At 35.7% G+C, this 12,500-nt stretch overlaps 1 protein-coding gene across 2 annotated transcripts in view; it reads right to left on the bottom strand.

Annotated features, from left to right (window-relative positions):
* prkcbb (protein kinase C, beta b) overlaps nucleotides 1–12,500 on the bottom strand; it is a 261,820-nt gene that overhangs the window by 51,600 nt on the left and 197,720 nt on the right. For both annotated transcript variants that reach the window (NM_200978.1, XM_005164005.6), the window contains 2 exon segments: nucleotides 10,991–11,098; nucleotides 11,622–11,702. In NM_200978.1, coding sequence (NP_957272.1) covers nucleotides 10,991–11,098; nucleotides 11,622–11,702 — 189 coding nt within the window.

Here is a 12,500-nt window from a genome sequence, read left to right as displayed (position 1 = left end):
CACACAATATACAACTTTAAACTATTAAAAATAGTCATAAAAGTCACTTTGTAAAAGGTAAAAGTTGTTGAAAAAAGATTAAGGTGCCATAAGACAATTTAAAAGCATAAATGAACAAACAAAAAGTTCAGATGCAAAACCCGCTTAACGCCACTTCCGCCAAAAATGAGATAATAACATTGAGTGAATGCTTTAGGCACATGTTCAACAAATATTTTTGCTCAAATTATCTAAATCGCAGCGTCAGCACATTCAGAAATAACAGTTTGATGGAAAAAGCCTCTAAATGAAACTTGCCTTTGACAACAAAAGCTGCTATGTACCGAGAACCAATCAGAAGGCGCGAATCGAATCATATGTTTTAAATGTAACAGCGTGCTGATATGCCGGCATTTATGTGTAGACTATTTTATTCCGCTTAGATAAAAAAAAATAGAGTTTGATAAACTGTATAAGCCTGTCGGACTGTCAGTGAACGGCAAATAAAAACGCCTCTTACATAAAACCTCTGTGCATTATAAAAAGAAAACACTACAGTCGGAAGTGTAACATACATTCATAACGTTTTTTGAGCAGTGACGCTACTTTGAACGAGACCGATTTATTATACAGTAAACTGCAACTCCATTTCACGAAAGATGCTGTTCTTTAATCCTATGGATGCTTTGATGATAAACAAGAGATAAAAAAGAGACCAAGACCTTGAGTGATAATGAATTAATGAATGACAGTTCTAAAAATTTAAGCGATTTTTTAAAAAGATAAATATAATGTTTAAATATATACAGTACAAATTTAAAACCACTTACTTGACAATTTTTTGTATTTTGTAGTTTGTGAAATGTGTTTTATGTTTGGTAAAATAATTTCTAAAAGCATCTTTAGTGATTTTTCACGTCTTTTCCCAATAAGTGGATTTAGAGGTTTTTGCAAAAAAAAAAAAAAAAAAAAAGCACTGGTGGATTTAGCTGGTTTTGATGCAAAAGAAAATCAACCTTGTTAAAAACCAAAGAACTGTCTAAAGTAACAAAAAAGCTATTTTATGTACTAGCTATTAACCTTTTAATTATCTATAAAATGAAACTTCTAACCGAAATTATAGGAGCATATTACAGGAGCATATAGAAAGTGCTCATTTAAAAAAACAGGTCTGATGGATTTAGAGGGTTTTGCATCTGAACTCTTCAAATAAATAAAAGAAATAATAAATAAATAAACATGATACATATTTTTCTAACTGTATGTTAACAAGCAGTGTAGGTTGTTTTCTCATGACGCCATTGATGACGTGCGAAATTCGGATGAAGGGCAGGAAGTGTTTCTTCTACATAGGAATCGCTAACAGAACCTCAAAATGTTTGTTTTATGTTGTTTAGAATGGTAATAATCAGCCAAAATAAGACATGCCAAACACCTTTTAGAGACTTCCAAAAGTTTTTGTTCATAAAGGGGGGTAAGTTCAAGAAACTGGTAGCACCAATAAAGATTAAATACAGGTCTAGATATGTGTTTAAATATGCTATTGTGCTATATAAAAATCAGATGCAAACACCACCACACTTATACAAAACCCAACAGGAAACAAATACCCATGTAATCGCTGTAATTATTGTAATGATTGTCGGTCTTGTTTAGCAATAATGCAACTCTTTACTGGTATTTCGGCAGGATAAAAAAACTGTAACATTAACATCCACTGTATATGTGCAGCAGTGGTGCACATATTCGACAGAACAAAAGAAAGAAATGTAACTCTTGTGATAAAAACTAGCCTGTTTTATCGTGGAGCACTTTTTTCGCCCCTACAAAAATAAATAAATAATAATGTAGACTACCTACAATTTTGCTTTCATCTGTTATTTCATGTTGTCTGGTAAATATCCGCATGGGGAAAAACTATAGTAATTTATAATAAACATGGGATTTATTATGGGGTTTTTGAAGCACATAGTAAAGTGTGTATGTGTTCTTCGCTAATGAATACTACAGAACACTGTAGCATAGTAAACTGATAAACTGTAATAAAAACTGTAATGTTAGTGTAAACTGTGGTGCATTGTCATGATGTATAATTATAGCGTAGAGAATTGAAACCTACTGAATAATTTGTTTATTACTACAGTTGTGTTTAATTAAAGCAACAATATAAATATTACGGTATATTAATTAAAATAATTGTCTATAGTATGTTTGCAAACACTATAGTATTTACTATAGAGTATTTTTTCATGTAACATAACAGCTTATACATTATTTACCACCTCGATGACAGGCAAATATATTGGAGTTCGGTAGAAAACTCAGCCATCTTCATGATATAAGGATCATACCCAACATATGTGCTTATTTTCTATTTATATCTACTTTGAAATATGATATAAATCACAAAAATACAGACTTTCCTCTGTCTCCCATTCATTTTTTACTTCCTGCCCTCTATCTGAATTTCGCACGTCACCAGAACCACGGGATTTAGAAAAACCTATATTAATATATCAGTATATTTTAGCAGAGCAGTGTGCTAATAATGTACAGATTTTATAATTATAATAATGATAATTCAGGGGGCTAATAATTCTGACCTCAACTGTTCAGTAATGAGAAATTTAATGTTAGTTGAAGTTTTATACATAAGGAGGCTAAAACCCAGTATACATCACTTATTTCCTCAACATCAGACACACCATCATTCATGGCATTTTGTGCTTCTAATATCTCTTTAGCATCCACAAATTGTTTCATTTTGCTTATTGTGACTATTTATTTATGACAACTACTAATTCTAACAATGAAATATACACGCATTTAGAAAAAAGTATGGGTACTATACAGTTAAAATATGTTTGGTGCTTGTTTAAACTACTTTGTTTCTCAACTTTTATTTTTTTAGGTATTTTTGGGACAACTTAATAGTTTTATGTTCAATCCACTTAAATTTGTGAAAACTAATAAGCTAACTTTATTTCTTCATGTTGTCACAACAACTTGATTGTGTGGAACCCAGCATTTTTTACAACGTAGTTGAGGTTTATTTTAAGAAAGTAATTAAACTACAGAATGTACAAATAGTCAAAATGATGGCTTTGGCAGTTCTGCATGTTATGCTAATGAATATTTACCGGCCACTTTATTAGGCACACCTTACTAGTACTGGGTTGGACCCCTTTTGGCTTCAGAACTGCCTTAATACTTTGTGGCATAGATTCAACAAAGAACTGGAAATAAAATTCAAAGATTTTGACATGATAGCGTATCGCATTTGCTGCAGATTTGTTGGCTGCACATCCATGATGTGAATCCATTCCACCACATCCCAAAGGAGCTCTATTGGATTGAGCTCTGGTGACTGTGGAGGCCATTTGAGTACAGTGAACTCATTGTCATGTTCTAGAAATCAGTCTGAGACGATTCGCGCTTTATAACAAGCCGTGTAATTCTGCACTGTAGTAATAAAGGAATGGACATGGTGAGCAACAACACTCAGGTAGGCTGTGGCGTTGACAAGATCCTCAGCTGTAACTAATGGGCCCAAAGTGTGCCAAGAAAATATCCCCCACACCATTACACCACCCCCACCAGCCTGAAACATTGATACAAAGCTGGATCGATCCATGCTTTCATGTTGTTGAAGCCAAATTCTGACCCTACCATCCGAATGTTTCAGCAGCAATCGAGACTCATCACGCCAGGCAAAATTTTTCCAATCTTCTATTGTTCAATTTTGGTGAGCCTGTGCAAATTGTAGCCTCAGTTTCCTGTTCTCAGCTGACAGGAGTGGCACCCGGTGTGGTCTTTTGCTGCTGTAACCCATCTGCCTCAAGGTTGGACATGTTGTGCGTTCAAAGTTGCTCTACTGCATACCTCGGTGTATAACGAGTGGTTATTAGAGTTACTATTGCCTTTCAATCAGCTCAAACCAGTCTGGCCATTCTCTTCTGACCTCTGGCATTTTTGCTCACAGAACTGCCATTCACTGGATATTTTCTCTCGTTCTGACCATTCTCTGCAAGCCCTGAAGATGGTTGTATGTGAGAATCCAAGTAGATCAGCAGTTTCTGAAATACTTAGACAAGACCTTTTGGTCAACCAACAACCATGCAAAATTCATTCAAAGTCACTTACATCACACGTCTTCCCCATTCTGATGCTTAGTTTTAACTGAAGCAGCTCGTCTTGACCATGTTTACATGCCTAAACGCATTGAGTTGCTGCCATGTGATTGACTGATTAGAAATGTGCGTTAATATGCAGTTGGACAGGTGTACCTATTAAAGTGGCCGGTGAGTGTATTTAAGGCACTTATGTAATGGGAATGCATAAAAAAAAATGTCTGTGCTGCTAAAAAAAAGCCCCATTTACACATGGCATTATCAATCATCAAACACCTGGCTGCTTTATCAATCTGATAAAATGTGGACGATGTTAAGGTATAAACATACTTAATACGTTTTAAGCAATGGCTTGTCCATGCCCACTTTTAGATGTATTTGTAAAAACACAACCAATCAGACTGCTTTCGTAGTGTATGGATGATGTTCATATGAATGTGTTCATACTTTCTACCTAAAGATTACAACAAACAATCACAGCAAACTAGTTGTATTCAAGTATTAAAGCTCACAGACTATAATCTAAATAATATTGCATATCTACATGATTTCTGCTCACTCATAATTGTGTATCATAGGTTTGTTTATTAGATAGTATGCAACTTTATTGTCGCACTTTAATGGAAAAGTGATGTAGAGCATGATGAAAAAAGAGGGAAGGGACGAAATCAGAACACAAGTGATCATGAGAGACGCATTTGAACATGTTAATACCAGATGGAAACAGGGCGCAGGTTTTGAAACATGCATACAACATCTGTATACATCAATATATACGTCATGCCTTATAGAGGGTTTAATGCTCTCTCTGAGCTGTTCTCTGCAATCTGTCAATGTAAGTGGCACAAATGAATATTCCCTCAGTCTGTGTTCAGTGCATAAATGCTCAAATGTACATCGCCTCAAACTAAAACCCCTCCAGGCTCTTCGGAGGCAGAAGAAGAGGATTTATGTTTGCTTTTTTACGGCAGAATAAGGCATCAACATTTTGATTACGACAGGTTCAATTTATCCATCTGTCCTCTGAAAGTCACAAGGCCAGACTAAATTAGTCATTCAATTACTGTGCTGGAAGAACGATTGCTCCGCTTGGTTAAGGGAAATACCTCATTTATATTGCATAGCTCCATTGTAGCTTTCCCGGCAGCTCTCCGCGCCTAAAGCTGCGCTTGTCCAAACTTACAGGATTTTCCAATCTGTCTTAAATGTCAAGGATTCATTTAGTATTCCTGCTCTATTTTGGGAGATTGTTGGGGAGAGAGACCTTCAAGATCTGAAGCACTTGCTGCACTGCAGAATGAAGCTATTAGGGAAGTTCAGCAAGCGCTTACAGCTGAAACTATGGAGGACGGAGAGAGACAAGACAATGAGCTCTGCAGACCAACCGGGAGAAGACGAGCAGAATAGGACAAGCATCTACATCTATAGGGGAAAACAAGAGAGAAAATAAAAGGTTGGAGAATAGAGAAAGACTGAGGAAATAGCAAAAAGGAGAGGAGGGGTCTTTTGTTTATAAGGCTTAACCCAGCAGCTTGCTGCATTTTCATGAAGCCAGTCAAAAGGGGCAGCATTCAGATTCTGAACGCAGAGGCTTGATTCATTATTTAATGCTCACATTAGCATGAATGTATTAGAGCGCAGATGCCTCTGGAGACACCTGCTCTCACATCTCCCTTTCCACTTTGTATTCCAGAACTTCTTGTTCTCCTAAGACCAAGATTTCTATTGTCCTGACTCGAACATCACCCAAAGGAATGTTGGCTAGAAGCTGATCAAAGCCAAGGGAAAATCTACCTTTCATTTAAAGTGAAAGTAAATTTTTCATTACATTTTGCACAAAAGACTATTTTAAGATAATTTAGTGTTGTGACATTTGAGCATTTGCGGTAACTTTAGAGCGTAAATCTGTTTATGACTAAATTAAAGCCAGTGGAAAAAACAGAACTCATACGATGTGTATATTTTAAACATGATTTTTGTGTTACATAAATTTTGAAATTAAAACTACACTGTAATTTTTTTTTTTTTGGAAGCTGAAGTGCTTTACAGAGATTAACCATGAAATAACAGACATTAAATTACAGAAATTTATCAAGAAATAACAGACGTTAAATTACAGAAATTTACCAGAAATTAAAATTTCAGGAAATTTATGTAATTTAACGGCCATTATTTTATGGTAAATTTCTGTAATTCAATGGCCGTTATTTTTTGGCACCCAATTTTAATTTAAAATAACAGTTTTTTTTTTTTTTTTTGCAGTGTACGTACAAATGCTATTTAAATTTTTATTTACTAATTTTTGGTTAGGAGAACTGGGAAATTAAAAATGCTATGTGACTTTACTGAATGAGTACTACGTCTGACAGATCACACTATGTCGTTCTTTTCTTTTTCATTTATTTAAAACCTGTTTTCAATCATTTTTATTCTTTGTTGTTTTTAATGTATTGTTTCTTTTATTCTTGATTATGTAAAGCACTTTGGATTACCACTGTGTATAAAATGTGCTATATAAACTCACCTTGCCTTACATTGCTAGAGAAAATAGCTATAACTTTGGTATTCAATCAATCAATCAATCAATCAATCAATCAATCAGTATTATTATTATCAGCATTATCAAATAATAATTAACAAATATTAATAGCATAATTATTATAATGTAATATGTAATAATTTACCTTCAGCACATCATCATGACTTTAAGCATTTTATTCTTATTTCTTATTATTAGTGCATTACTGTAATGAGAGCTTTAGTACATTTCTGCAGTTTAATAGTATAAAAATGTAAATATGTTTTGTTAAAAATCATGGTTTTTACAACTACTACTACTGATAATAATAATAATAATAATAATTCTAAGACCACTACTACTATTACTATTAAATTAATACTACCACTACTAATAAAACCATTACTAATAATACTAATACTACAATTAATAATAATAATACTAAGGCCACTACTAATACTACTCCTATTAGGACTAAAGCGGGTCGCATATCGGATGCGCCACACGGCGGTGCGACATGCTCGCACATGACAGTTGGAAGTATCGCACACCACACGTGCACATTCACATGTTAAATTTAACTTGAAACTATTTAGATGGCACTCGATAGCGGCAGAAATATGAACAGTGACCTGAGTCATGGCAGGGTGCCGCTGACTTGGGCGCCGACCCTAATAAAAATCTATGCTTAGAATTCGAAAATGCATGGCGCCGAGCAGCGCATCTGGTGTGTGACCCCCTAGATTACCAATACTAATACTATTATTATTATTACTACTATTACTACTACTACTACTACTACTAATAATAATAATATTATTATGTTATTAATAATATTACCAATACTACTACTACTACTACTACTACTACTACTAATACTACTACTAATAATAATAGTAATAATAATAATAATAATAATAATAATAATAATAATATATTTGGATTATGGCAATAGTAACTTTGTTAAAATATAAAATAAAAATACGATTTTTGATTGATGGTAATGAGAACAATAATGGGCACCACAGACTTTTTCCTATCTTGTTCATATATATTTCTTTTTATTTCAAGGGCTTGACATATGGCCCAGACGTACTGACAGGTTTGGTGAGATGCACCCAGAAAAACAGATGCACCGTGTCTCCAGCACCATAATAATGTACCCACATCCTCCATGGCACAAAGCCCGGATTCATTCTTATACAAAACTCTTTTCTCCTTTTTTTCGGCAGCCATATGCTCCACTCTGGCACCGCAGTGACAAGGAGAGAGAACAGAAACATGTAAAGAATAAGCAAATAGGACAGAGCTCCCTTTCAAGCACTTTTCAGGGAATACGCTTTACCATTGACTGAGACGCCCCTGACATTCTGCGGCTTTTTGTCGGGCTTTGTTGGGGCTTTATCTCCGAAAACAAAACATCAAGAGAAAAAAAAAAGATATCCATTCAAAACCAGTCTAGCCATGCTCCAGTAAAAGCAGCAGACTAACAGAGTCGAGCTCCAGGGTCCTGAAAACAGCCAAGAGTCATTGGCATTCCCACCGAGTGCAGTCTAAGGCCGTGTGTTTGTGTGCTTTTATCTGCAGGAGGGAAGATCTCGCAAATAAAGAATTAGATCATGTGTACTCGCAGCTTCACCTGCCAGCGCTCCAGTCTGAAGCAGCACCGGCTTGCTAATAACAGAGAGGGAGAGACACTGAATGAAGTGTATAAAGAGAGAGAGAGAGAGGCAGACAGAACTGGCACTTTTTGAGACGGCCGTGACGTGCATATTGATAGTCTGGGTCAGAGGTTGTGGTATTTTTCAATGCAGCTCAGAGCAAACTGCGATGACCACTGCTGCTACGAATAAGTGATTCATAACGCATCACACGAGGTCATATAATTACTGGACATTTTCATTCAAAGCCGTGAACTGCACAGACGGTCACCTTGAAAATATTTTCAGTACTTTCAGCAGGGACGCGCTGATGAGGTGGACTGTATCCGCACCCTTTGGGGATCGTGAGTCACCATGAACTCAATTTGACCCCTTTGGGTTTGGGTTTACTCAGGACGAGTGGTCAAGATGTAGCTTGTTAGCATGACCTTCTTACCCAGCAAACAATTTTGTGTTTAATAGACATCTAACAGACATCTAAACGTAGACAGCTTGGCTAAAACAAGGCTAAACTTGGGCTGAAAATCTAATAGACATCCAAGAATAGATCTAAACTAGACTAGTCGTCAAATAGACAAATTAGACAGACTTTATATGTGTAGGCTTTCATTTCTGTTTATTTTTTTTGGCCTGCTCTTAGACGTCTATTAGATTTTGAAAGCTAAAGTTTAGCTCTGTTTTAGCCAAGACGTCTATTAGATATCTATTAGACATCTTTTAAAACAAAAATGCTTGCTAGGTAGCCTCTGCTGTTAGACGTTGAATTACATAAAGGATATGCAGGTATTAGAGATGCATGGATCAGCTGAAATGACACCCGAAACCGCGGCTTTATACTAATAATTTAATTCTTTGTTTTAGGCATGATGATAGGTCACTGTAAAAATTAACAGCAGATTCAATGAGCTATAATCTCTGATAGTAAAATAATATGTTAATCTTTGATTCCGCCTCACCTCCAAAACGCGGCCAGCTGCACTGAATGAGCGTTCGCTCGCACCGCTTGTTGTAGGAATGAACAATATTCTCCTAGCAAGGCACTGCAGTCATGAAAATAAGCGATCGTGTTTCTCCCAGAACGATAGCAGATTTTCCTCTGATGACTTCTCTAACTGAAATTTTGAACAGTAGACTCCTCTTGCACTTCATCCATTTTTTTGGGCGTCTCATCTTCCCATTCTGCAGAGCCCACACTCTGCTTTTTCGCTGGTCAACTGCCATGTCCCGCTACATCCACCCGGAACAACCCACAATTAATCATAATGTATTTTTTTATTACCCGACCCGCGAATTATCCGCAGCGCCGTGGATATAACCATCATCCGCGCATCACTAGTAGGTACTGATGGATGTTTTGCTATTAATAGTCATTTAAAAGAAGGCATGTGTCAAATAATTAAATATAGTGTGTTAATTTTTGGATTACAGCAATGCAACATGGCAACTTCAAGGCACAGTTAACCCAAAAATAAACATTCTGTCATCATTTACTCACCCTCCACTTGTTCCATACTTGTTTTTTTTTTTATTTTTTGGTAGCCACTGTCCTACTTATCCTTCTATAGATGTCAATGGTTTTCAAAATTCTTCAAAATGCCTAATTTTGTCTTCAACAGAAAAAAAAGTTTTTTATTTCATTTTTGTGCGACAGATATGGTCTTTTTATAATATTTTTGGCGACACTGGACTTTTGACAGCATTCAATATGCAGCAATTTTTTTAAATGCACTTTTATTTCATTGTTTGGAAGTGTTCATTCACAAGTGTCAGGTTAACAACTTTTATTCACTATAGGCAATAATTTAATACTAAGATGCACTGGGTCAGAAACTACATTTCTGTTCTTGAAATTACTTCTGCTCACCAAGTCTTCATAAATTTATCCAAAAAAAAAAGTTAACCCTCTGAGGTCGCCAGATCACACTGGTGTGACGAGCATCTTCCTCAAACACTAAGAACACTCTGTTCATTTTGCTCACACAAATAGGTATTAGAGACCATTTGAATCTGTTAGATGTCTTTTTTTGTGTACGCTCACAATAACAACAAATGTATGCTTTTGCAAAATAAGGAAAATATACAGTGTGCACGTTCTTTCTTTTGTCTCTCCGCGAACTGTTTTTAGAAAGAGTCACTAAAACGAACTGAAACTCCGCGAAAACAAGACATACAGACATGAGACATATATCTATAAAAAACTTGAAGTGTCTACTTTTACATGCATTGCATACAGTAGGGACATACATCTTAGGGGCTTCAAAATCACCTCAGACCCAAGAGGGTTAAAATCTAATATTGTGAAATATATCACAATTCATATTAAGCTTTTGCCATTGTATTACATCCCGTTTCATATGATAAATATGATGTAATATATTTCTGTAAAGTCAAAATTGAATTTACAGCATTATTACTCATTATGACATGTCCGAAATCAATTTGGTGATCAAATAATTACAATAAATATTAAAAATCTATATTTCTTTTTGAAGATAAATGAAAGTGTGCCAGTTGCTATTACTTTTGATCAATTTAATGCATCCTGAATTGCTTACTGAGTTCTTTTAAATAAATAAATGAATGAATTTTACTTACTATGTATTTGACAAACAAATACTACTGCTGCTATTACTACTAACAATTATGAATTGTGTTAGACTTGGTGATTAAGGAGTGTGATGTACAGTAAACTGTCTGCTCACCCCTTTACAGATGGCCACAGCCTCCTTGGACATGGATTTGGGATAGGAAACATGGTGCTCCATGATGGACTGAAATAGCTCATCCTCATCCTCGCCATCAAACGGAGGCTAAGAAAAGAGATACAGAAAATAAAACAGTGAAGATGCTGCTCACTGTTCCTAAAATGGTTTGATCTTAATAACATGAATTATGTTGCATTTGCTTGCAATTTTCCCTATTTGTGTCGCTTTAACGTCAGTAATTCCAAAGTCATCACCACAAAAGTGCCTCTCTAGTATTGTTTGTTTAGGGCAGACTAGAAACAAGAATTACGAAGTGCTTTTGTCAGGACGGCACAGTAGCACCAGTCTCTGCTGGAAACAATTCAGCCTTTTTTTTCTCCAGCGTTCAAAGCTTGACTTGTTTCAGAACAATTCATAAATAATTGACTGAGCCCGATAGGCATGAAATACTTGCCGTTCGTCTCGGGAGATTTGCAGAACGTAATTAATAAAAACTGACCTTGAGATAGCAAGAGGTGATTTACTGCAAGCAGCAGAGAGGAAATGAAACGGAGCAAATGAAAGAAGAACAAAAAAAGTGTGTGCCCCTGACTTGAACGCTCTTGATCTAGGTTTTCATAACTCTTACCTGCCCAGCCAGCATCTCATATAGCAAAACTCCAAAAGCCCACCAGTCCACTGACTTTCCATACGGCTGGTAGGCGATGATCTGAAACAGACATGCACAGAGCGTAAGGCGTAAACAGAACCAATTACAAATGGATGACGCTTCAAGGACAACTGTAAATATTAAATTCAGTCCCGCCAGGCGTGCTGTCACTCGTGTCTGAGAGTTTCAGAAGCCTTGAGGTGCTCATGGTGCTTTTAAAATTCATTGCAATGTGCTTTACATACAGTAAAAATGTCTCCATCCTATTATGAAACATAGAGGTGAAGCTTTAAGGACTAGATTCTTTCATTTATACAATATGTCTGGATTTTGGGAGCGTGCTGTTGACATGAATCCATCTCTAGCTCATGCTGCTGGTGTTACACTTGGAGCAGTACCATCTGGTGCTCGATGAACGTGAGATATCTAATCAGCGTAACTCTCTATTGCATGAAGACGCCTCTGGGTAACAAACCAATTTTCTTTACTATGAGCACGTGATGAATATGAGATGCCAATGCAGTTGTTAATATTGAAAGAATGGCTATTTCTGGTAACAATTTTTTAAATAATTTGTTTGGAGACCTTTAAATTATTGTTACATTGTGCACATGTGCTTGCTGTTTTTTAAAATGGGTTTTTAATTTTATTTTGTAGGTCTCCAAAATAAAAATATTTTTTTTTTCTCATAATATACATTTTATATCATAACATCTACCAAATGTGTCTTAAAATTAAATTGCAACAATTTTTTACAATATTACTTACATTTAGAGTGACATAAATAATTAATTATGTAGTCAAGCCTCAGTGCCTTCCACAGGTTTGAAATATACTTGTGGTGGTAGCCGGATTGAA

This window comes from Danio rerio, chromosome 3 (assembly GCF_049306965.1).
Source record: "Danio rerio strain Tuebingen ecotype United States chromosome 3, GRCz12tu, whole genome shotgun sequence".
Taxonomy (NCBI): domain Eukaryota; kingdom Metazoa; phylum Chordata; class Actinopteri; order Cypriniformes; family Danionidae; genus Danio; species Danio rerio.
This window is presented reverse-complemented; position numbering and strand designations above follow the sequence as displayed.